Here is a 27,622-nt window from a genome sequence, read left to right on the forward strand (position 1 = left end):
TTATCCAAATGATATTAATGATAGGGAAGGGAATAGAAAGAGTGTGGTCATGGTACTTTGAGGTATCATGGCAAAATTTTAGGCCTTTAATGCTATTCCTCACACCATTATTTACCTTATCAAAGGATGTAGGTTTGGCATGCCTTCTCCGTGTATAAACCTTGCATTGAAATTGTGCATGATTTTATGCTGAGATGCTGGAAACTACAGGCCGGTGAGCTTAACATCTATAGTTGGAAATATTCTGAGGGATAGTTATACAGGCATTTAGATGGGCAAGGGCTGATTAGGGATAGTCAGCATGGTTTTGTACAGGGGAGGTCGTGTCTCACAAATGTTTTTTGAAGAAATTAGCAAAAGGAGCTGTAGATGTTGTATACATGGGTTTCAGCAAGGTATTCGACAAGTTTCCGCATGGTAGGCTGCTCTGGAAGGTTAGATCGCATGGGATCCAAGGAGAGATAGCTGAATGGATAGCAAATTGGCTGGGCCCGTTACTATTTGTCATCTACATCAATGATGTGGATGAGAACATACAGGGCAAGAATATCAAGTTTGCTGATGATACAAATGTGGGTGGTTTTGCAGATGGTGAAGATGGTTGTGAAAGATTGCAGCAGGATATGGATCAGTTGGCCAGGTGGGCCGAGGAATGGTTGATGGAATTTAATACAAAGAAATGTGAGGAGTTGCATTTTGGGACATCTAACATGGGCAGGACCTAAACAGTGAATGGTAGGCCTCAGGGGAGTGTTGTAGAGCAGAGAGATCTAGGCGTGCAGGTGCATGGTTCCTTGAAGGTCGAGTCGCAGGTAGATAAGGTGATCAAAAAGGCTTTTGGCACATTGGCCTTCATCAGTCAGAGTTTTGAGTATAAAAGTTGGGAGGTCATGTTGCAGTTGTGTAAGATGTTGATGAGACTGCATTTAGATTATTGTGTTCAGTTCTGGGCACCATCTTATAGGAAAGATATTGTCAAGCTTGAAAGGGTTCAGAGAAGATTTACAAGGATGTTGCCAGGATTAGAGGGTGTGAGCTATAGGGAGAGGTTGAGTAGGCTGGGTCTCTATTCCCCGGAGCGCAGGAGGATGAGGGGTGATCTTATAGAGGTGTATAAAATCATGAGAGGAATAGATCGGGTCGATGCACAGAATCTCTTGCCCAGAGTGGGAGAATCGAGGACCAGAGGACATAGATTCAAAGTGAAGGGGAAAAGATTTAATAGGAATCTTTAAGGGGTAACCTTTTCACACAAAGTGTGTAGGGATATGGAACATGTTGCCCAGAGGAGGTAGTTGAGGCTGGGACTATCCCAATGTTTAAGAAACAGTTAGACAGGTACATGGATGACAAGTTTGGAAGGATATGGATCAAACGCAGGCAGGTGGGACTAGTGTAGTTGGGATATGTTGGCCGGTGTGGGAAAGTTGGGTTGAAGGGCTTGCTTCCTTACTGATTCGCTCTATGACCAAATCAAAAGGAAAATGGAAGATTAAGATACCAGGGTGTTACGATGCTAAACTGAAAAAAAGCAGTAAGTTGCAATTTAGAATCCAAAATTAATCTTCTCCTTAACTAGAGGACAATGTGAACATTAAGTTTTGCAGGTTGTATTTTTAGAGGTTGCTGATGACCAGAATAGCCAACAGAGAGAAGTTTCAGTGGCACCTTGCCTATTCCTCATACATGACCATATTGTGTAGTGCCAGTCTGCCAGCTCAGATGGAAAGCAACATTTCCCACTACACGATGTGATATTTCTACCAGGTTTCTTGCCTCAAATATCTTCATGTCCTGTGTGTATATAAAAACAAGAGTTAAATTCTGTGCATTTGAAGCTTCTTCCTGGCCTCTTTAAGGTGATATTATCCTGTCTTTCACTGCCTTTGGTTAAGGTTACAATTCACAGTCCACTGTTTTAATCCAAAACCAGCTTAATAAAGACTTTAGTCTAATTTTAATGCATCCTAACACCATGCTACCATTTTGTATGGGTTTTGTGCCAGTCAATAGATTTGGGTCTTTGAAATAACGCAGAATATATTCCGAGGCAATTGTGATCAATTTGCTCAGGATATTAGCAAATAAATTGCTGGAAAGGGAAGAACACAACCTTAGTTTATCACCACTTGAAGGATTGTCCTTAAACCATGCAATAATTCATTGATGCTGCAAATCACTTTGCCGTAGGATCTTGATTATAAATTCAAATGTGGTGTGTGAAATCACATCTTATGAGGCAAGTGAACGAGTGGCTGAGATGTGCTGATTCTTAAAATACAAACATTTATAATTATGTAATTATGATTTTAAAGTTGGCCATTTGTAGTTATTAATGACTTCCGTAATATCAACCACAGACAGGTATTGCCTACTGCACCAGTTAAAATATTTCCACTTTCTTCACAAACAATTGCTTCCTATGTTGACTGATGTTTAAAAAAAAAAATTCAATCCGTGTTCCCTGTCCATTTATCCTCTGATTCAGAGGAGTGTGCACAGAACTGAACCAAGTTAACACCAGATAATAAAGATCCATTGCCTGGAAGATTTGAAGTGATTTAATCACTTGCCACAGCTGGTCGAGATGCTGTGTCAAAGCACCAGAGAGCCAGGTTCAATCCTGACATCGGGTGCTGTCTGTGCGGAATTTGCACACTCTCCGTGACTATGTAGGTTTCATCTGGGTGCTCTGGTTTTCTTCCATATCCCAAAAGACCTGTTGGTTTGTGGGTTAATTGGCCTTAATAAATTGCCCCAAGTCTTTTAGGGAGTGGATAAAAATGTGAAATAACAGAACTGGTGTGAATGCATGATCAATGGTTGGGGTGGACTTGGTTGGCGTATCTCTAAACTCTTAACTCGATTAAAAACTTTGAAGCATTCTAATCATGATTCTAACCAGTATCTACAATTGTGTCCTGCGTCATTTTATTTGTTGCAATGTAAGCCTGCAATAACATTTGTTATTCGTCAGAGAAATCCTGCAAGAAATTCAGAGATTGAGGCTTGAGCACGAACAGGCATCTCAACCCACACCTGAGAAGGCACAACAGAATCCAACCCTTCTTGCTGAGCTACGACTCCTCAGGTAACTTATTGAAAATGCAGTTGGATTGAAAATTCGTCTGAGAGACGTTGACCAGAGATGAGGTCAGCCACAGGCCAGAGATCTCTTTTCCATTCTTTCTCTGTCCTCGTGCCCTTCCGTTCAAAGGGTATTTTATTATCACGTGTACCAATTAAGGTACAGAGAAACTCGATTTACCATACAGTCATACTAAAAAAAAAAGCAACAAAACACACACCTACATAAGTTAACATAAGCACCCACATTCCCCACATTCCTCATTGTGATGGAAGGCAATAAAGTCTAATCTTCACTCTTTATTCTCCCTCTGTTGGCGCAGTCAAACCATCTGCAGTCGGGACGATCGAAGGTCCCACAGCCGGTGATCGAAGCCCCCACGTCGGGGCGATCGAAGCTCCGTGATCGGGGCGGTCGAAGCTCCTGCAGCTTGGAGCATCCGAAGAAGGTCCCTAGCCAAGGGACCGCGAGCTCCATGATGTTAAAGTCCACAGTCTCCCGCGGTTGGAGCTCTGAGGTCGATCCCTGGCAAAGGGACCACCAGCTCCACGATGTGTAGGAAAAAAAACTAACTGCAGATGCTGGTTTAAATCCAAGGTAGAGACAAAATGCTGGAGTAACTCAGTGGGTCAGGCAGCATCTCTGGAGAGAAGGAATGGGTGACCTTTCGGGTCGAGACCCTTCTTCAGATGATGTTAAGTCCTGCAGGCTCCCGCGGTTGGACCTCCCAAAGTCGATCTCCAGCAAGAGGCCACCAGCTCCTCAATATTAGGCCGCAGTGCGGACGGAGATACGATATGGGGAAAAAAATCGCATTTCCGTTGAGATAAGAGATTTAAAAAAAATTCCCCCAAACCCCCCCCCCCCCTCCCCTCTCCATCCCCCACATAAAACAAAGCTAAAGAGCACTAAAACATTCATTTAACATATACTAAAAACAACACAAGAAGAAAAGGACGAGACCGATTGTTGGCGAGGCAGCCAATGCGGCGCCACCTGGTGGTTAATATTCCTTTGTTCAGGGCTAAAGGAATCCAGGGATATGGGGAAAAAGCAGGAACGGGGTATTGATTTTAGATGATCAGCCATGATCATATTGAATGGCGGTGCTGGCTCGAAGGGCCAAATGGCCTACTCCTGCACCTATTTTTCTATGTTTCCCTCTTCTGCAATAGGATTTTTTTTCCACCGCCTGCCAAGGTGAAGGAGAATAAAATGTTATTTTGGATAAATAGTGCTGCCCGTTACAGGGTTAGGTTTTGGTGACAGTGCACACAGTATGTGTGGATAAGGAGAGAGTGTGAGATTGCAACCTGCTTGTTGTAGTCTGTTGATAAGTAAAAACTGCCTTTGTGCTGTGATTCACGGAGGTCAACAACTTACTTACCCTAGTTAAAAAAAATGAGTAAAGGGAATGTTCTATAAGAGGGCAAAATATCAGGACAGAAATATCTCTGCTTAATTATCATAAAAATGGTTCATCGTGATACACTGCAGCCCTTGACCTATCATTGAGTTCAGCGTTTATATGAAGTAACTGCGCACCCGTTTCTATAGCTGCAGAATTTGGGCATTGCCGACCATTTATAAACTAAGCTAGTAATGGAGTTAAATGATTTGAAGTTGGGCTCCTTAAAGACTGTGCCCAGTTCCATTTTCATGTGCTCTTGGAAGATTCATGTCATTCCTCTTCCCATCAGCAAAGAGGTTTGTATATTTGAATCACATAGGTAGTCTAATAGAGGTACAAACAAAAACAGTCCGGTGGACAATGATCTTCAGCTTGTTCCCCTCCATTTTTTTCAGGTTTTAAGGCACTATCCACCTCAATGTGAGACACTTGGGTGCATAGATCAGGTGTTACCAGATACTAGTTTTTTTTTCATCCTCAACTCCTCTCTGTCCATCTCTATTTTGACAGCAGCATACCACAATCTCCAGAGGCATTTGAGGACAATAATATTTTTTTTGTTTGATCGTTATGTTTGAGTAGTGTCAGAACAAACTCATTTTATACCAAGTTATGTTACTTTGATTTTGCTCTTGTTTCTACAATCATGTTCATCAAAATGACTGATGAATATAATTGTGCTGAGTAATCCACACATCACCTAGATCCAAAATCACTATTAATGACTCATGTAAATCTTTCCTTCTGTCCACTTTATCAATACATTTGATTTCAAAATTAATTTTAAATGAAAACAAGAGGGCATCGGTTTAAGATGAGAGGAAAGAGTTTGAAAGGGAATTGGAGGTAAATTTGAGAGTGGTTATCATGATCACACTGCTGGAGGAGCTGGTGGTGTGTAAAATCAATACATTTAAGAGACATTTAAATAAGCACTTAAATAGGCAAGACATCATAGGATTCAGTTCTGGTGCAAGCAAATGGGATCAGTGCAGATGGAAAAAAATGGACAAAGAATGCCAAATGAGCCATTTCTGTGCAGTGCCACTCTAAGAATCTACAATTAAGTACAGAATAACTTTTTGAAATTTTCACAAATAGAAAATTACATAAATAAATTAACTAATTGAACTAAGAAAACATTGTAGTAGAAATGTAGAACTGTTCAAACAAAAAATAAATTATTTACTTCTTCACAGTTAAATCAAACAGATGGACCTGCACCTGCCATATATTGATATGCTTGATCAATCAAGCTGATGTTATGGAATTCTTGACTGATAACGAACTTCCTTACATAGAGTCTTGAGTATAATGAGATCTAAAGTTAGCAACAAATCAAAACAAGCCACTGACATTGCAAATCACTTAGTGTGTTTGATGTCGTTATGACTTGTATTTATGGGTGACATTTTCATCACGATGGTGAAAGTATATCTGATATATGCAACCAAACTATTTTCTATCTTTTATTGCAGAGCATCTTATCATTTGTAAAAAGAGAGATGATAAATTTAGTCAATATGAGAAAGGAAGCAAATGTAAACTATAGGAAGCTGAAATCTGTCACGGCTCTTGAGGGATACAAAGGAAGCAGGAAAGAAATGAAACTGGGAATCAGGAGATCTAAACGGGGGGGGGGGGGCAGGCAAGAAGGATTAAAGAGAATCCCAATGCATTGTAAAGTTGTGTTAGGAACAAGAGGGTGGCTATTGAAAGGATAGGTCCACTCAAGGACAAAGGAGGAAGTTCATGCATGGAGCCAGATGAATTGGGTGAGTTGTGTCTATCTGAGGTCCTTAATGACTACCGTATAACAGTAGGTAGTCACTTAGGAGAAGAACTTGGAGCATAGTGAGATCAGGATGGAGTGTATTGATAGCATATCATTAGGGAGGGAGGAGCTACTGGGTCTCTCGAAAAGCAACAAGGTGGTAAGTCCCCAGTGTTATTGGGATCTATCACAGGATGCTGAGGGAGTCAAAGGACGAGCTTGCTGGAGCCTTGACAGAGATTCTTGTATCATCTTTAGTAATGGGAAATGTCAGAGAAATTGGAAAATAGCTAATGCTGTTCCTTTGTTTAAGAAAGGGAACAGGGATTATCCAGGAAATGATAGGCTAGTGAACCATACATACATCAGTGGTGGAAATTATTCGAATAAATTTTTGAGGTCAGGATTTACTCGCTGTTGGAAAAGCACAGATTTATTAGGAATAGTCAGCAAGGTTTTGTCGCACACATTTGATTGCCCTTTATAGGACCTGCCTCACACGTTTGATTGCCCTTTATAAAGATGCAATGAATATGATTGAGTGTCGAGTAGTGAATGCTGTTTACATGCAGTTTTGTAAAGCATTTCACAAGGTGCCTCATGATAGGCTGGTCCATAAGATTAAATCAAATGAGATCCATGTTAAGTTGGATGCAAAATTTGCCCGGATATAGACAACATACAGTATTCGTGATGGGTATTTTTCAGACTGGAGGTCTGTGACCAATGATGTTCTGCAGGGATCAAAGCTGGCATCCCTGTTGTTTCCAATATATACAAATGATTTGACTAAAAATGTAGGTGGACTAATTCACTGAATGTTTTCAAGAGTGAGTTGGATATAGCTCTTAGAGCTAACGGAATCAAGGAATATGGGGAGAAAGCAGGAACACAGTACTGACCAGCCATGATCAAATTGAATGCTGGCTCAAATGGCCTACTCCTGCACCTATTTTCTATGTTTTTATGTAGGTGGACTAATTATTAAGTCTGAAGATGACTCAAAAATTGGTGGACTTGTGGATAGTAGGGGAGGTTGTCAAAAGTTACAGCAGAATATAGATCAGTTGGAAATTTGGATGGAGAAATGGCAGATGGAGTTTAATCTATACAAATGTTAAGTGATGCATTTTGGGAGGTCAAATGTAAGCGCAAGGTACACAGTAAGTGGCAGAACCGACAGGAGCATTGATGTACAAGGGTGCATGTCTTAGGGTGCAAATCCACAGCTTTCTGAAAGTGGCAACACAACCAGATTGGGTGGTAAATAACCCATATGGCTTGCCTTCTTCATTCTGGGCATTGAGCATGTTGCGGCTGTATAAACCTTTATTTAAGTTAATTTGGAGTATCGTGTGCAAATCTGGTCACAGCACTACAGTAGGTATGTGGAGGCTTTGGAGAGGGTACAGAAGAGGTTGATGTTGCCTATATTGTTTTCTTTGGCACGTCAGAGATTGAGGAGTGACCAAATAGAAGTATATAATATTACGGAGGCATAGATGATCAAAGTCTTTTTCCCGGTGTAGAAATGTCAAATATGTTTAAAATAGGCTTAATGTGAGGTGGGGAAAGTTAGATATGTCTGAGGCAAGTTGGAGAACATGCTGCCAGAGAAGGTGGTGGAAACACAGGTACGTTGGTAACATTTAAGAAGTATTTAGACAGATCCAGGAACAGGCAAGGAATGCACAGAGTCTCTTGTTAGACAGGTACATGGATAGGACAGGTTTGGACGGATATGGACCAAGCGCAGGCAAGTGGGACTAGTGTAGCTGGGACATTGTGGGCGTGGGCAAGTTGGGCTGAAAGGCCTGTTTCCACACTGTATCATTCTATGACACTAAGAAGGCAGAGATACTGCTTGTCCTGCTGAGTTACACCAGCCGTTTGTGTCTATCTTGCAATTTTAATCCTTTGTTTTCCTTCTATATGATGGAAATATTTGGATAATCGTGTAGCATATTCGAATGGCACTTCAATGAAATGCTCTCATGTCGCATACATCCAGGAGTCATAAGAGAGTGGGGAAAAGCATGCAGAAGCATGCCTTCAATGCAAGATTTTGAATGGGAGGGCTGGCTCTGAATGGGAACCTGCCCAAACAGATTCCAGCCTGCAGTCTTGTGCTGGAAAGCAGTTGAACCTAACTGTACTTTTCATTTAAAAATATGCCCCCTTTTCCTAATTGCTCTTCTCTTAAGAACCCTGCCCAGTCTTGTTTTCCAATTTGATTACAATCGAGACCCTCCCCAGAAGCTGCAGACAATCTCCCAACTCCATGTCCCAACGAGAGATTTATTTCCCCAATTCACTACATTAAATGATGCCCTGAATCTCCCCACTGCCCCTATCACCCCTGCTCAATGGATCTATCCAGCATAGTCTGCAATTCCCTCCTTCCCTCCCATCTATTTTGGACTTTTGTTACTTATCTAAAGTTATTCTTTCTTTGAGCACGTTAAAGTTAACATTTCTTGGATGCTCAAAGTTTGGAGTGTGGCCCCTTGAATTGTGTTGTTCTGCAGCAAATCACATGTTTCATGTGACTTTCGCAGCTTGCAGGAATTTCCAGCCAAATATTTTTGGATTGCACTGCCTGTTATTATGTAGGGAATTGAGCACTTGATAATTTAACAAAGTAAAGTCTTCATTACTTTCATACATTTAAACTGCATCTCAATTCCATTAGAGCAACCTTTGATTTATTTTCACACTTCTTTGTGGCTTTTTAAAAAAACTTTGAGGTCCAAATATAAATTGTAAAGGTATGAGGAGCAGGTTAGATTTGGTAGCATTAAAAAATATATATATCATGAGTTGCAACAAATATACATTGCTTTAAGCTACAAGGCTTCTGATTGAAACTGTCTAAAATTATTTCACGTAGGAATAGCAAAGAACAGGTACTTATTCAAAACATAATTGGCATGAAATTATGGTTTACTTAGGTCCTGGTACAAAAACATGTTTGTTCTGCTGTAATATTGTATAAGATGAACTATTTAAATATTACTGTTGCTACTTGTGTCTATGTTTCTTACACATTATAAATGTAGTCAAGGTGTGTCCCCAGCTTCCAGCAGTATTAGCTATGAATCATCCTCTAATTATTCCCTTGAGGAAAAGTGCCTCACTTCCATTTAATGCTTGGCATTGGTGCAGCTAGAGTTAGGAATATGTGGAATCAGATATACAAATCACTACTTTGACCTCACATAGCACCTAGGATAGACTTGTTAAACAGGTAAGCAGCAGCTTCAATGTTACAACATCATATTCAGCTGTCAATAAGAAATGAGGGAGGTGGGGTTGGGTGGAAGGTAAATTATATTTTGTGGCAGTGCATGCTTTTTACTTCCCCTCGTATATTACTCTGGCAACTGCCAGAATCAGTTTTGATTCTCCCCCAAGCAACAAACATACCATCAGTTTGTTGTATGTTGGTGAAAGCCAAACATTTTTAAAAATTCAGCTGATATAGAAATAAAAGTAATATTTATTGGTTCGCTGATTATTGGCAGGATAGATTAGTATTCAGAATTTTGCGGTCTAGCAATGCATTTGGAGTAGCCCTTTTGCTACAGGCAATCCCCGTGTTATGAAAGCTCTGACATGAATTTTCGACTACCAAAATCTTCATTAAAATATGCCCCCTTTTCTTAGTTACACTTCTCTTAAGAACCCTGCCCAACTTTGCGCAATCTCAAGTTTTTGAAACCAGTTTGGCTGAGCTAACTATATCAGTGCTTCACAGGCGAGTCTTCGAGGCAAATCAAGTGACTTGGAGTTAGCCACTGCAGTCAGGGTCTTACCATGCAGCTGTATGTAAGCAAAGCAGAGACAATATTTTCAAAGGGAATTGGTGGTTTGAGATACAGTGTCAGCCGTTCTGACGTCTGTATGCAGAGTTGCAGATGGTGTTTATCCAGGGTATTTTCCTGGTGTGTGGGAGGGAAGGTGGATTTTCCGGCCTCAGCGGGGCTTCAGGTATTTTCTACTGGGTGGGAATGGGGCATTCCTGCGTTCCTTCACTTCCCACCAAACTACCCTCATCCGAGCCTCAACAATCAGGGGTTGGGTCGAGCCGAGTCTCTGAGCAGGCTCACTCACTGAGTCTTCCCGCTCACTCTCCCATCACAGCTGTTTCTGTGATCTTCTCCCAATCATTGATTATGTTCATTTTGAAAAATTTGGGTTCGGAACATTTCTGAGGAACAGAAAGAACCCTTTCATAACCCAGGGATCTGCCTACATTGCTAATATTTGTGGAGTTTATTATTCTGGAAGGGATGAAATAATCTTTCATTTCACTGCACATTTATGTGTATGTGACAAATAAACTTGAATTGAAATTGATTGAATTGAATTGACAAATGATCACCATTTTCTAATTGTAAATCGGATTCCCAGCTGCAATTTATTGAACAGAGAAAATATTTGGATCCCCTAGCGCAATGAAAGTAGGTTGCAATGAAAGTATGCACTTTATGGCTCAGTACTAAACTTTGCATTTGCCTTTTTTGCCTACATATTAGGAACCTATTCTTTTTCCCCTGCCATTTACTGCTATTTCTATTACAGTTCAATTTACACATTTAATTGTTTTACATACTTACATTTGTGCCAAACAAAGAGGAAGGGTTAACAAATATAATACCCACACAATTTGGATGCACGCTGATACCAGTTTCCAGTTTAGCATGTGACATGTAGGTAAACATTGGCAATCCATTTTGGGTTGTTGACATACTGGGATAGCATTTGTTGATGCATCACTTATGGCTCCCAGAAAAAGATACAGTAGAAAAATGACGACCTGAATCAGTGGCCACTGCGGATCTAACATTACCACTGATAAACTGAATCTCGACAAGGCATCTAATGCTATATGTTCACTCTGCACAGTGTGTCAAGCACTTAGCACCCACTGGAGAAGGAACAGAGGACACACGAAAGATATGAGAAAGGGGAGAAAGCAAAGTCCTTCAGTCAGAGTCCACATTCACTAAAGATGCCAGGAGCCTTCCTGCAATATTAGCTCAGTGAAGTGCAATGGTTGAACTTTTTGTGTTTCAGTCAGGAGCTACTGAAATATGTCACTTGCTGAGTCGGGCCAAAATTGCTTTGTAGGTGAATATAAAGATCACAAAGCCTAGCAGCTGGAATCCTGTTATTTCCAATCTGAAACTGGAAATATCTGCAACATATCCCAGCTTTTCATGCTGTACAAGGAAGTCCCAGACTACTTCTTTCAGGAAAGTTAAACACTTATTATTTTTCATTACAAGAGGCACAGGCAAAGGTGGCTTGTCAGTGGTCCAAAGTGGTTGTAAAATTGGTAAATAAAATTCAGTCTAGAGAAATGTAATGTATTTGAGGAGGTCAAACTAGGCAAGGGAATATATGATAAATAGTTGTGCTAAGAAGTGTAGAGGATCAGAGATCTCAAAGGAACTTCAGGTCATGCAGGAAGGACAGGTAGATAAAATGGTTCAAAATGCTTGGGGAAAAATTGTCTTTATTGACCGAGGCATAAAATGCAATTGAATCCTGATAAACCTGTATCGCTAGGTCACAGCTAAAGTACTGTGTATGGTTCTGGTCACAGTCCTAGAGCAAAGATTAGAAAACATTGAAGACCGTGCATTGAGATTTAAGAGAATGTCGTCAAGGCTGGAGAAATATTGATCTGTGGAGACACTGACTCATCAGGGATTGTTAGGTTTTGAAAAGAAGAGTCTGACTGATAGTTTAGCGAGAAGCTAGACAACTGAACAGGAAGGACGTATTCCTCTTTGCAGGGAGGTCAGTAACTAAGGTGACTAAGGTACATAGATTAATGGTACTGGAGGGCAGTTGAGAATTTTTTTTCATGCAAACAGTAGTTGAGGTTTGCAGCTCACAGCTGGGTGTGCACTTGCGGAATCATTATAACCAAGGTTGCAGGCTGAGAGTTTTGAAATGGGAATAAATTAAACAACTCCTTTGGCCAGATGAGGCACATTGTACAAAAAGGCCTCCTGTGCCATAGGTTATGCTCGACAGCTTGAACTTGCTGTGTGACCTGTGTATAGTCTACCACTTCCTGAATCTTCAAGTGTTGTGCTGTCTGCTCAGATCTGCAGTATATTCATCCTGCCTGATGCTCTCAACTCGGGTAACAAGAGATGAATTTTTCCCCTTTTTGAGCAGAGCTTCTGTTACGTTGTGAATAAAATGGAGTGCTTCAAACTGCAGTATGTGGCATGAACTGACCATGAATAAACAGGGCCTCTCTGACCTTCAACTCCCCAGTCCAGGCATAGTGTGCAACAGGAGCACTGCCTGGAACAGATGGTATAACTCAGTGAATACCTCAGTGGTCTGAAAATGGTATTCTTGGATACAAACAGTAGGAGGAGCTTGACACAAAATGCTGGAGCAACTCAGCGGGACAGGCAGCATCTCTGGAGAGAAGGAATGGGTGACATTTTGGGTCGAGACCCTTGTTCAGAATGAGAGAAGGTCTGTCTGAAGAAGGGGCTCGACACGAAACGTCACCCATTCCTTCTCTCCAGAGATGTTGCCTGTCCTGCTGAGTTGTTCCAGCATTTTGTGTCTATCTTCGGTTTAAACCAGCATCTGCAGTTCCTTCCTACACAATAAGAGGTTGGGGGATAAGCCCTCCTGCCCTGAGCTGCTAGTCTCCCTTGACCTTGTCTGAGAAGGATGCCCTCCCTTCTGGCCCATTCCTTTATGCTATGATCCTCGCAAACCTCTATTTAAACATTCCAATTTGCATTCACCTCCGTAATGGAATAGTATTGTGATCCTGTTAGCTTCCAAGCTTTGAAAAGCATACTGAGCTCTCCACTGACTTGATGCCTAAAACACTTGAAAGTATTTTGGAATCCTTTGAAATAACTGTGGTGCAGCCTACTGTTCTGACTGGATGTCCTGTGCATGGTTTAGTCAAGTCCGTATACTTTGCACCAAACAAGCTCTGGGTGATTATGGACGTTAAAGCTGTGTAACTTTTATCTATAAGATATCCATGTTTAACCTGCAGAGAATTGTGTATTTTAATATTAAAAATAGCAGGCGCTTAAATGTTACTTACATGAATCGCAGATGAAGTTAAAACTGGGCGGCACGGTAGCGCAGCGGTAGAGTTGCTGCTTTACAGCGAATGCAGCGCCGGAGACTCAGGTTCGATCCTGACTATGGGTGCTGCACTGTAAGGAGTTTGTACGTTCTCCCCGTGACCTGCGTGGGTTTTCTCCGAGATCTTCGGTTTCCTCCCACACTCCAAAGACGTACAGGTATGTAGGTTAATTGGCTGGGTAAATGTAAAAATTGTCCCTAGTGGGTGTAGGATAGTGTTAATGTACGGGGATCACTGGGCGGCACGGACTTGGAGGGCCGAAAAGGCCTGTTTCCGGCTGTATATATATGATATGATATGATATGATATGAATGGTGACTCAGAATAATCAAAAACATTATCAGAATTCTGAACCAGCATTCATTGCAAGTTTTTTTCATTGTCAACCGAGGCCGTAGGTAGGTTTGTGACGGTCTGAAAGAAAGGTACAGGGTAGTGGATATGCAGGGAGGGAACATAACAGATATATGGAGGGAACATAACAACAGATAAAATCATAATATATTATCTATGTAAACAAAACTAGTCAGTGGGGGTGATGGGGAGGATTAACATGTGAGGAAGTTGTTCAGAAATAAAGATGCTCACATTTTCAGTGGTGTCCCTTCTCCCATTCACCATAGACTCAAGTTGTAGTAAGTTCTCTTTCCTCCAGAGAAGCAAGATGTTGCAGCATCACCAGTTATGTGTCTCTTTCCAGTTAGGGAAAAATGTTCAATGTAAGGCCGTATGTTTGCATTGGTTGAATAGTCAGTGAGGTGTGTAAACTGAGAGATGGGTGTGAGGCTTGGAAGAGTGGTATGTGCTGATGTTGGGGACACCAGAATTGTAGTTGTCAGTCCTAACTTACAGGGTCATGGTTAGGTTAGTGATGGGGGCAAACTGCATTGAGCAGTGGCCAAAGGTGTTGCTGCCATTGGTACCACATGGCATTTGAGAATCTATATACTGACCTTGTGAATCATTGAACTCCTTGCAGCATGATATCCACCGATCTCTCAACATGTATTCGGAATTTCCCTTGGTCGCAATGACAGAACTTTTGTTCTGCTCTTTATCTCTGCTATCAAAGCCTTAAGTATAGCACTGGAAAATCATGTAGCCCATTCCCATGTTGGACTACCCCTTAAGCAAACTGCAGTCATCTCTAATACGACTTACATTTCCAGAACTATGTGCCTGCTTGCTTTAAACATTGAAATTTAATCTAACCTGGTTCTAGCCACTCAAAATGTCGACTTCTGCTAATAAGTTAATGTAATGAATAACACCAAAATCGGTACAATGCTGAGACAGGATGAAATCCAGGGCCAGTTTAAAAGGCATAGGCTAAACACACCCTGCACCCATTGTCAAGCGCAATCCAATTTAACCTCAAATGTACCAAAAGCAATTCCAAATTTAACAGTGTCAGTTAAAATGTTATTTCTAATAAATACAATAAAGTCTTTGCTATCGTTCACTTCTGCCAAACCTTTCTAAATTATAAATGCCTGTGCACATCTATGAGGATGTGTTCCAACTCTAGCTACCTGGCTCAAAGGGACTGGGCTTTTAAAATTAGCTGGTTACTCATCTATAGTAAGGTCATCTGGAACTGGAAATTCCTCTTAGCACTTGGTATCCTGATCAGGTGGTCACCACCAAAATCAACCCGCATCCCATAAAGCCTTCATCTGTGCTTAACATTTTTAATAGGCATTCAATACAGTAATACCAAAGAACTAGGCTAGAAAAGGCTCAAGGACTTTAACTAGTTATTGAACCAGAAGAAGGAGGAAAAAGGTTTAACTGAGAGACCTTCATGATTCAAGGATTGTCCTTTTCCTCCCCATTTATGGTCTCGACATGCAGCTGGTAGACAGCTTTGGGTTGTAATTTCTCAACCAGAAAGAAAGCAGAGTCAGCTGGTAAGATTTACATCTGCTCATTCGTTGATATTACATGCATCTCATTTTATGAAATAAACTCACCAGCCCAACTTCTATCTGGAAACCATTGGGCAATTAAAATCCAGATTACCAACTTGAAAATGAGAATGTTGCAGGTGGTAAATTTTCACCTTGACATCAACCACATTTGGCACTTGGTCCTCATTCCCCATGCCCAATGTTACAGAGAATTGATGAGTAATAATAGAATACCTGATAAACAGACACACGTTATTTGCGCCAAGACGGCGTGAGGAAAAGCTTGCTCAATTTTGCTCTTCTGATCAAGGTAAAGCTGATTATCTTTTATTTATTTATTTATCACTTTATTGTCATTTTAGTGGTGCATACAACGAAATTCAGGCACACTGCCTGAGCGGAGATCAAATGTACGGGATAACAATAAAATAACAGGAAAAGAGTGAGAAAAATCAAAATTGTTCATACACTCGCACACTGTGACACATACACACTGATTCACACACACATACACATTATGCCTACTTATGCACCCTTATCAGAATATAAGATATTGCACTCAGAAGGTCATTGTCAGAATATAAGATATTGCACAGAATAGTATTATAAAAATAAATATTATATATGAATATATCAGTATTGCACAAAGGTAGGTATTGTACAGTATAAATCAGTATAAATATTGTTTATGGGGTGTGTGCTTTCAGTGCAGAGTTCAGTGTGGTGATGGCCTTAGGGCATAAACTGTTTGTTAGTCTTGTGGTGTGCACTTTGATGGACCTGTAGCGCTTTCCTGAGGGCAGAAGGGCAAACAAGTGATGGGCGGGGTGAGATGGGTCCTTTAGGATGCAGGATGCCTTCCTCAAGCAACAGGATCTATAGATGTCTTCCGGGGCAGGCAGATGCGTGTTGGTCATCTTCTGGGCTGTGTTGATGACTCTCTGCAGAGCCTTCTTGTCAGCCGCAGAGCTGTTGCCGTACCACACCAGGATCCCATGTGTCAGGACACTCTGAATGGAGCAGTGGTAGAAGGACACTAGCAGCTGTTGTGGCAGGTTGACTTTCCTGAGTGTTCTTAGGAAGTGAAGCCGCTATTGTGCCTTCTTAACCAGAGAGTTTGTGTTGGTTGACCACGTGAGATCCTCTGAGATGTGGGTGCCCAGGAACCTGAAACTGGAGACTCTATCCACTCTTTCTCCGTTTATGTGCAGTGGGGGATGGTCACCCTGCTTCTTCTTGAAGTCGATGATGAGCTCTTTTGTTTTTTTGGTGTTGAGTGCCAAGTTGTTTTCTGAGCACCAGCCGGTTAGCCTCTGTACCTCCTCCCTGTAAGCTGTCTCATCGCCCTCAGTGATCAGCCCCGCCACTGTGGTGTCGTCTGCAAATTTGATGATTATATTCGTGTTGTGGGTTGGTATAGTTATAGGTCTAGAGAGAGTAGAGGAGGGGTTCAGCACACAGCCTTGTGGAGCCCCTGTGCGGAGTGACAGAGTGGGAGAGTGGTGGGGGCCCATCCTGACTGACTGCGGCCGGTCCGTTAGGAAGTCCTTTATCCAAAGGCAGATGTTGTGTTGGAAGCCTCGGTCGGACAGCTTGGAGACCAGTCTGCTGGGTATGATTGTATTAAATGCAGAGCTGTAATCAACAAACAGCAGCCGTGCACATGCTCCCCTTTGTTCTAGGTGGATCAATGCAGTATGGAGGGCAGTGGCAATGGCGTCATCTGTTGGCTCTGTATGCATATTGGTGTGGATCCAGGGTGGGTGGGAGAGCAGCCTTGATGTGCTTAAGGACCAGTCTCTCCAGGCACTTCATGATTATTGGTGCTAGTGTGACCGGCCTGTAGTCGTTGAGGCAGGTTATCCATTGGTCATCCATGGTTTGTTATTGGGAAAGACACAGATACGTTTTGTGGTGGTGACATTGTCTACACAGCTTTTTATGTAAAACAGTACAGTGGAAGTGTAGGTGTCAATGTCCTCATCCTCAAATAAGTCCCAGTCAGTGTGGTTAAAGCAGTCCTGTAGTTGCTCAGAAGCTCCCTCAGGCCACACTTGTATGTCTCCAGCAGCTGGTTTGACCGTGTTGATAAGTCTGTATGCTGGAGTTAAAAACAAGGAGATGTGGTCTGACTGGCCCAGATGGGGGAGAGGTGATGCTTTGTACCCTTGTTTAATGATGGTCGATGATAATGATAATGATAAACATGGTCGAGTGCGTTTTTTCCTCTTGGGCAATGCACATGTTGATAAAATGTCGGGAGGACAGTCTATTTTTGCTTGATTGAAATCACCTGCTATTATAATAACTCCGTCAGGATGGGCGCTCTGTTGTTTGCTAACAGCAGTTAGCAGATAGCCCAAAGCTGTTGCAACATTATCATCTGGTGGTATGTATACAGCTGTGATTATGGCAACCACGAATTCTCATGGCATATAGAAAGGGCGACATTTTATTGATAAATATTCCAAGTCCGGAGAGCAGTGGTTATCAATGACCTTTACATTTGTGCACCAGCTGTTGTTTGTGTAAATACAAAGTCCTCCTCCCCTGCTCTTACCGGAGTCTCTGTTCCTGTCGTAGCGGTGAGCTTCATGACTAAAAAACAAATTCTAAATTTTTAGATCAGAGCAAAACATTGATTGTACCTTCATTTTGACATTTTTCAGAATGTGATTAAATATTAGAACAAATTTTGAAGAATCTGGTGATACTGCAAAAAAAAAGCATACCTACCAGCACTCTTTGAGTAACATAAAACAATCTAAACTTGTTTGCTTTGTTGCTTTAAAAAAACTGTCAGATCCTTCAGAAGCTAATGGACACATGTTAGATTAAAAGTTAGTTCTTGATGTACACTTCACAGGCAGCGAAAAGACGAATTAGAACAGAGGATGTCGGCACTGCAAGAAAGTCGCCGAGAATTAATGGTTCAACTGGAGGGCCTGATGAAGTTACTGAAAGTAAGGTTATTCTATGAGAAAATTAACAAATGTAACGGATTAATGACATGAATTTTCCTCACCTATTTCCGGTTTTTGGTGATGTATTAAACAATTAACTAAACCACAGCAAAACAACAATGCAGTGTAGCAAATTAGGAATATGAAGTTTAATTGATAAGCGGAGGTGGATTCCTTTTTTTTGTAATTTCTAGCCTTGGATGTAGTAGATTTGGAAAGGGGTATAAGCAGGGAACTTTTCTGACGCTAATCCCATTTTACTACTTTAATGTAAATGGATGTGCCCCTCAGTGAATTCACCTCAAAGCCATCCCCTTATTTTTTTAAATCTACTTTTATACATGTGTGTTTTAATAAATGTATACTATTAGCTGCAGGCTAGGAAGCCATTTTTTTGGAAATGAACGATGTTGAACAATTACATAACTATATGATTATGCTTTGTCTAAATAATACTTGGTTTTTAAACTTTTGAATAGGAAGAAGAAATGAGACAGGAAGTAAGCTGATTTATTTTGCTCTCTGCTTGCACTGTGGCTCAATAAACATATTTTGCTTTTACTGCAACAAGCTAGGTTTTCTGTGGCAAATGATACTAATGTATATGACATAATAAAGGTTAAATTTGTATTAATCTATTCAGTTTATAACTAATCATTTGTTTTAGTTATAAAAGCACGATTGCGTTATAAAGTTCCTTGCTATGCTTTGACTCTTTATATTACGCATTGTTTGTGAGATAACTGCATATGATAATGAGTTTACATTTAATATGTTGTTTCCTTGGGGTTATGACAATGAACAACTAAGCAGGCATTGTGATAAATTGATCGCATTTTATTAATCTGATTGCTGCACAAATCTGACACCCGGTACATTTGAAAGGTGTATTCACTGAACTGATTTTGGCACAATGGGCTGCATTGCCCTTTGTTGGGGAAGAATGAAAGAAACGCTAAAATAATTCGCATGAATGTGTGATTTTAATCATTGATTCAAGTGAAAACAGTTTCACGAATAATATACAAGAAAGTCAAAATGCACAGATAATGATGATCCTTGAACATTTCAAGTAGCCGGTGAACTATTGCAAAAAAATTTTTTTAATGGATTTGTATTAACCATGTTACTTTCTTCTGTGTGATTGGCACCATTTTAAAAGCCTGTCGTGTTCATTTAATCTTTTATTCTATGGAAATAATTAATTGTCTTCCTGAAAGGCCACATTACTAAATTACCTTCATGAACCTTTGAACTCTCACTTGTACGTTGAAAGCCTTTCCCGAAATTGCCTGCTGATAAAATTGGCTGATTTTGCCGTAAAATGCTTTCAGTATTCAGCACACAAGTAGCCTTCTTGATGAATAGCTCTCTGGAACAACACCAGATATAGATCACCTGGGAAAGTGAGCAAGCCCCAGTTTCATCAGTATCTCCTTTTAATTTCTCTCATCTGCCTCTTCTACCCTCCATCTAAGGTCTTATAGGTCTTATATATCCCTAAAATTATTACGAACCATTCAACTACCTCTGCTTCTTCCCCATTTCCTGCTATTTACCATGAAAACATAGTAGCTATAAACGTAACCTTTTGCTGTTACCTGGCCAATCAGTCTAAAATTGTCTGCATGTTTCATTGGTTAAGCAAAAACTTTTTTTTTAAACTGCAGTCGTTGGAAATTTGAAATAGAATCAGAAAATGCTAAAACATGCAGCAGGTCAGACAATATCTGTGGATAGTGAAATAACGCAGTTTCATATTCAGAGTCTTTCCACTGAATCTGACCTGTTCATTGCCCCCATCATGTTCTGTGTTTTTCCACATTTCATTGTTCATGATATCCATCTGCTCTTCCCCAGTGTTAAGTCGAGTTTATTGTCATATGCACATGTACGGTGAGGTACAGGTACAATTAAAATCTTGCTTGCAGCAGCATCACAGAATACATGTAGACTGAAAAACATGGATTATACAAGTTATACATCTGCTTTATGTATTTTATATGTGCATTATATATTAGGCATACATTGTATGTTATGCATATATTATATCCAATTCATGCATTGCATGTACTGTAATACCCATATTATACATTTTACATGCAAGCTACACTAATTTTCTAAAAGAAGACTGCATAAAAACAAGACATTAGTGCAATACACAATTGGGGAAAAAACACATCCATAGTGGTGCAGAGGTGGTCCATATTGTGCTGTTGTCAAGGTAGGATTAGGGTTGTGTGGAAACAAGGACCTGCATTTTGGTTTACACAAAAACACAAAGTACTGGAGTAACTCAGCGGGTAAGGCAATATCTCTGGAGAACACAGAAAGGTGACATTTCGGGTCAGGACACTTCTTATGAACATGTGTGGGTTGGTTCAAGAATCCAAATATTTTTAAGAAAGTAGCTATTTATGAACCTGATGGTGTGCAACTTCAGGCTTCCATACCGAATGGTAACACGAGAAGAGGGTATGGCCCAGATTGGGTCCTGGATGATAGATGCGCCTTTTTGAGGCATCGCCTCATGTAGATGCTTTTGCTAGTGGGGAGGCCAATGCTTGTGATGGAATGAGTTGAGTTCACAACTCTCTGCAGCCTCTTTTGTACCTGTGTGTTGGAATTGTCATAACAGACCATAAACGGTCACATGCCGAATCTCTTGAAACTTCTAAGAAAGTAGAAGCGCAGACACACCTCCATGATTACATGTAGGTCCTGGCCAGGCCCGGGACAGGTCATCTGAGATGTTAATGCCAACAAATTAAAAACTGCTAACACTCTCTCCACTGACGACCCACCAATAAAAACTCATGTCAGGCAAACTTTTAATCTACACTCCTGTTTCCCCCGATAACTGATGTGTTTATAGCTTATTTCCTCTCCTCGGGTACTGTGGTCCTTGAAAGCAACACCAGCTCCCAATTACCTTATATCTACTTTCTGTTTGATAAATGGGAGTGTCCTGAGTTAAACTGCTTTAGGTGTAGGAAATGATCACTTAGTCGGAAATGATCCCTTTGTTATTGCGCAGAATTAAATAACTATTCTGGCAACAAAGTGCTATTCAAGTACTACAATGGCTTTCTCTGCAGAAAAGCTATCCTTAACAATGAAAGGCTCCAAAGAACCTGTTGTAAATAAAGGGTCATCTATTTAGTGATGGCAGTTGTTGGCCTGGATGCTACTGTGGGGGCGAAAATCAATCATACTAATGAATTCCTGATCATTTTCAGTGTACCTACCATGCAGGAGCAATGCAGAACATTTTATAGAGGGATCGTCTTTTAATACTTGTCAGCTCCGTTTTTGTTTCCTTTTTATATCCTGAACTGACTGCATCACAAACCTGTACTTTTTAGGCCCGTTACTTCCTTTATGTTAAGTGCATTGTTTGACAAGTTAGCATCATTATGGTGACAGATGAACACAGACCCATTTGTAAGCAAATCCACTGCTGTAATAATAACTTTATGCATAAATAATTCTAAAATGACAGCCTAAATAACATTTCAACGTGACAAAGGATATAAATTTAAACATGTGAAATACAATAAATAAGTCAACATAAATTGTCCTTTACAATGATATGGTCTTCTGCTTGCCTTATACTCTTATACAAATTTCCTAGTACTCTTACACAGTGGCACAGCTGGTAGAGCTGCTGCCTCCCAGCGCCAGAGACCTGGGTTCAATCCTGACCTCGGCTGCTGTCCACATGGAGTTGCACGTTCTCTCTGTGACTTTATGGGTTTCCCCTGGGTGCTCCGGTTTACTGCCACATCCCAAAGACGTGCAGGCTTGTAGGTTAATTGGCCTCTAAATTGTCTCTAGTGTGTTGGTAGTGAATGAGAAAGTGGGATACTATAGAACTAGTGTGAATGGGCGATCAATGATTGGCATGGACTCAGTGGTCTGAAGGGCCTGTTTCCATGATGTATCTTTAAACTAATCTAAACAAATGCAGTGCTGCAGCCCTCTGACAGAAGCCTTCCTGAATTTCATGGGAGACATCTACTGGTTACTTTGCAAAATGACCTTAATCAGTTCTGTGGGAAGCAAACCAGGCTTCAGTTTGCCAAATTATCGAAAGTGACAGCAGTCTGGGCTGACTGGCGAATGGGCAATGATAAGGGAACAGGCAAAGTGATAGCTTTGGGCTCATGAATGGTGTCCTCCTGCCACTTGCTCATTTCCTTAGAGAAATTGGAAGGATTTATCAGAACACAGGTCACTGGACTGTCCTGGCACAATAAAGGTCACTGGACTGTCCTGGCACAATCTTTTCAACATTGATTTCCACACAGCTATAATGTCAACCACCTGGGTTGCCAAGGTATTGCCGGCGATCAAGTTTGTTAATTGCTTCACCCACATGTTGACCACTTTCCCCATGTGTTATTTTTGGAAAGCGAGACATCGCACATAAAACGCTTCATGATGGATGGTACTGCCAATGTGCTAATGAAATTCCACTGCCAAGCGAGTATGTAGATTGCATGTTGTACCAGACCGGATTTGGTGGACTATCCCGGTGACAGTACGATCTCATCTCTCCCCCACCACTGTTTTGCTAGGTTGCAGCTCCTGACTGTCTGAAAGGGGAAAGGTGCAGGAATTGTAGTGTACTGGGTGAAAGCAGGGTCCGTGGGACGTAGAGGTGGCAGAATAGAAGGTTCATGCTTATACAGTGCCCTCCATAATGTTTGGGACAAAGACTCATCATTTATTTATTTGCCTCTGTACACCACAATTTGAGATTTGTAATAGAAAAAATCACATGTGGTTCAAATGCACATTGTCAGATTTTATTAAAGGGTATTTTTATACTTTGGTTTCACCATGTTTACACATAGTCCCCCCATTTCAGGGCTGCATAATGTTTGGGACACATGGCTTCACAGATGTTTGTAATTGCTCAGGTGTGTTTAAATGCCCCCTTAATGCAGGTATAAGAGAGCTCTCAGCACCTTGTCTTTCCTCCAGTATTTCCATCACCTTTGGAAACTTTTATTGCTGTTTATCAACACGAGGACCAAAGTTGTGCCAATGAAAGTCAAAGAAGCCATTATGAGACTGAGAAAGAATAATAAAACTGTTAGAGACATCAGCCAAACCTTAGGCTTACCAAATTCAACTGTTTGGAACATCATTAAGAAGAAAGAGAGCACTGGTGAGCTTACTAATTGCAAAGGGTCTCACAGGCCAAGGAAGACCTCCACAGCTGATGACAGAAGAATTCTCTCTATAATAAAGAAAAATCCCCAAACACCTGTCCGACAGATCAGAAACACTCTTCAGCAGTCAGGTGTGGATTTATCAATGACCACTGTCCGCAGAAGACTTCATGAACAGAAGTACAGAGGCTACACTGCAAGATGCAAACCACTGGTTAGCCGCAAAAATAGGATGGCCAGGTTACAGTTTGCCAAGAAGTACTTTAAAAAGCAACCACAGTTCTGGAAAAAGGTCTTGTGGACAGATGAGATGAAGATTAATTAGAGTGATGGCAAGTGCAAAGTATGCAGAAGGAACTGCGCTAGATCCAAAGTATACCACCTTATTTGTGAAACACGGTGATGGGTGTTATGGCCTGGGCATGTATAGCTGCTGAAGGTACTGGCTCACTTATCTTCATTGATGATACAACTGCTGATGTTAGTAGCATAATGAATTCTGAAGTGTATAGACACATCCTATCTGCTCAAGTTCAAACAAATTCCTCAAAACTCATTGGCCGGCAGTTCATTCTACAGCAAGACAATGATCCCAAACATACTGCTAAAGCAACAAAAGAGTTTTTCAAAGCTAAAAAAATGGTCAATTCTTGAGTGGCCAAGTCAATTGCCCAATCTGAACCCTTTGAGCATGCTTTTTATATGCTGAAGAGAAAGCTGAAGGGGACTAGCCCCCAAAACAAGCATAAGCTAAAAATGGCTGCAATACAGGCCTGACAGAGCATCACCAGAGAAGACACCCAGCAACTGGTGATGTCCATGAATCGCAGACTTCAAGCAGTTATTGAATGCAAAGGACATGCAACAAAGTACAAGATATGACTACTTTCATTTACATGACATTGCTGTGTCCCAAACATTATGCTGTCCTGAAATAGGGAGACCATATATAAACACTGCTGTAATTTCTACATGGTGAAAACAAAATATATAAAAATGGCCTTTATTAAAATCTGACTGTGCACTTTAACCGCTTGTGATTTTTTTCTATTACAAATCTCAAATTGTGGAGTACAGAGGCAAATAAATAAATGATGGGTCTTTGTCCCAAACATTATGGAGGGCACTGTACTTCCTGAACTTGTAAATTAGAAGAGGTGGGGTAGGATGTAGAGTAAATGGGTTACGAGAAGGAAGATTTACATACAAGGATACTGCCTGCTTTAACCATACTGGTCACCATAATTGTGTACTATTTATTCCAATGATGGTCAACACCCTCTCTTCCATGAGGTAAGGTCATACTGCTATGCATGTCCCACACCAATAAGTGGTTGGTATTTCTAGTGTACATGAAACTGTGATACGTTTGGATGATAAACCTATTATATATGAATAACTGCATAAACACTAAGTGCTAGAGCAACTCAACAAGTCGGGTAGCATCAATGCATAGGCGACATTTCGGGTTGGGACCCTTTTCTTCAGACTGCACAAATAGCTGATATATGGTTGCTGTGAGGTCTGAGTATGAGGCTTGTAGAGGTAATTGTGAGGGTGCAGTGCACTATATCACTGATCGGTATGAATTCTGATTGACAGAGATTGTTATTGAGTGATTGATGCCTTGATGTAGTGCCTTGAATCCTGCCTGGAGTTGGGATGAATTTGATGGGAATGGCATTTGAAGATTTTATTCACTAATCTATGTGTATGAGCTCATTCAACTTTGCATAGACTTGTATGCAGAGACCCATGATGACTCTTTCCATTTATGTCCGTGGGTATATCTTTAACATCTGAATCTGTATTTGAGGAGATCCTGGGGATCCCCTCAAAATAGCCTCTAGTATAACATCCAAAACCTGTGATGTTTGCTGTCTGATGTGTTTTGCTTTGAGTCTTTTGGGAATTTACCGTCCCTTTTGTAATACTACGTACCTCTACTTTAAATGGGGCTGGTGACTCACAGAATAAGCTGTTAATGTTGATATCACTATTCCTCTCAACCCCATACTGTTCTGTCCTACAAATCAGAAGGCAGTTTGTCTTCACTTTTTTAAAAAGCAGGTAAAAATGTTACCCAGTGTCTACTCTTCCAGTTGCTGTGAGAGGCATGAAATACTTGCCATTAATCTAATAGGAAAAGTAGGTGTTACCCAAAGCATGTCTTCTATGCAATAGGTTCATAAGCAGTAAAGATGCTAACTGACAGTAATGTGTGTATTTTTTTGTAAACCAGGATCTGCAGTTCCTTGTGTCCTGATTGATATTGTAAATATTGGTTCTACTGCTTACGCTAGGAAACATTCTCCACACATCCGGCCTGTCAAGCTCTCCAGTAAAGCAGTAACGTTGTATTTTTCTTTTCAGACTCAGGGGGCAGGATCTCCTCGTTCATCACCGAGTCACACCATCAGTCGATCCGTTCCTATTCCAATGCCTATCAGATCAACCTCTGCCTGTTCAACTCCAACTCATACACCTCAGGATTCATTGACAGGGGTTGGAGGAGATGTACAGGAAGCATTTGCACAGAGTGAGTTAATGGCAAAAATATGTTTTTCAAAATTGATATTGCAGGGCAAATTGGCCTGAAATGCATTTGTTTTGGTGCAAAATACACGAATGAATGGATGATACACTGTTGTCACAAATGCAGAAGTGCAGTTTAGGAGTGGGATCTTATGCCCAAATACAGAATTGACAAATAGCAGTGGTGATTGTTTTATTTTTGGATAATGGATGTGGCAATTAAACTTCATTAGCCAATCCAAGATCCACTTGCCCATCTGATCCAGATCCCGCTGTAATTCTTGATCGTCATTTTCAATGTCTACGATACCACGTATTTTAGTTTCATCTGTAACCTTACTAATTATGCCTTGTATATTCTCAAACAACTCATTAATGTAGATGACAAACAGCAATGGGCCCAGCATTATTCCCTGAGGCATGCCATTAGTAACAGCCCTTTATTCAGAAAACAACCTTCTACCACCACCCTATTTCCTACCATTAAGCCAATAAGATAGGAAATACATGGTAACATTTTAAAGTGGACTCAGGGACTGGAACACCTGCCAGTTCATGCCATAGGATAGACTGAGGAAACTTGAAAAAGCATCTGGGTTTCTAGAATTTACCAACAGAGGCCGAGAGTTAGGATGGCACAGTGGCACTGTATGTTGTGCAGCTATCTACAACTGCAGTGACTTGGTCCATGGGTCCAGTGACCTAGTTCAATTCTGACATCCGGTGTTGATTCTGTCGAGTTTGTATGTTCCCTTGTAATTATATGCCTCCAGTATCCTAAAAGTATGCTGCTTGACTACAATTAATGAAGTGTAAATATCTGCTGAGAGAATCAGTGGGGTATTCATGGGCATGTGTAACATGATAATGATAACTGAGGGCTGCGTGGTCTCATTTGGGCTGAAATGCTTCCTGTGTTGCAAGCAAATAGAAATTTGCTGAACATTTATGAAGGATAGATTTGGCCTCAGCTTCAATTTCTGGCAGAAAAATTGGGCTAGAATAGCAAGGTGTTTATGAAGGTGCAGAAGAGATGACGTGAAATAGGACCATGGAGGAAGGACTCCAGTTATTTGAATACGTGGGGCATTATCTAGACCTGGAATACAGTATCTGGTGTATTATTCAAAAGGGAAGGAAGGATGGTTTGCAGAATTTTGGGTAAAGGGTTGGGTCAGGAGACTTGAATGTGTTATTGTTAGCCTCCATAAAACTGTCTGTACAAACATAGTGGGCTGAATGGCATTTTTCTGTGTTGTGTCATTTTGTGCTTCTATAAATTCACGGCATATGATAAGTGTTTTTTATTATATAAACACTACTATACATAAAAGAAAACACAAAATTGTGGCATAACTTTATATTTTCATCTATAATAAAACAAACTGTTTTCTTTACAGGTTCCAGGAGAAATTTGAGAAATAATCTGTTAGTGGCAGCAGATTCCATTACCAACACAATGTCCTCTTTGGTAAAAGAGTTGAATTCAGGTAATTTATCATAACCAATACAGGAAACCTCCAGAGATGCTACCTGACACGCTGAGTTGCTCCAGTACTGTGTGCCTTTTTGTTAACCAGTATCTGCTGTTCTTTGTGTCCTGACAAATCTCCA

The 27,622-nt window shown here is 40.8% G+C and overlaps 1 protein-coding gene across 14 annotated transcripts in view; it reads left to right on the plus strand.

Annotated features, from left to right (window-relative positions):
• Positions 1–27,622, plus strand: part of dtna (dystrobrevin, alpha) — a 190,056-nt gene that overhangs the window by 147,299 nt on the left and 15,135 nt on the right. For 10 of the 14 annotated variants that reach the window (XM_078397348.1, XM_078397353.1, XM_078397342.1 and 7 more), the window contains 5 exons: positions 2,978–3,091; positions 18,197–18,293; positions 18,773–18,793; positions 25,847–26,012; positions 27,409–27,498. In XM_078397348.1, coding sequence (XP_078253474.1) covers positions 2,978–3,091; positions 18,197–18,293; positions 18,773–18,793; positions 25,847–26,012; positions 27,409–27,498 — 488 coding nt within the window. The remainder of the gene's footprint in view (positions 1–2,977; positions 3,092–18,196; positions 18,294–18,772; positions 18,794–25,846; positions 26,013–27,408; positions 27,499–27,622) is intronic. The other 4 variants (XM_078397350.1, XM_078397343.1, XM_078397355.1 and 1 more) reach the window with 1 other exon arrangement.

The sequence above is a fragment of the Rhinoraja longicauda genome, chromosome 4 (genome assembly GCF_053455715.1).
Source record: "Rhinoraja longicauda isolate Sanriku21f chromosome 4, sRhiLon1.1, whole genome shotgun sequence".
Lineage (NCBI taxonomy): Eukaryota > Metazoa > Chordata > Chondrichthyes > Rajiformes > Arhynchobatidae > Rhinoraja > Rhinoraja longicauda.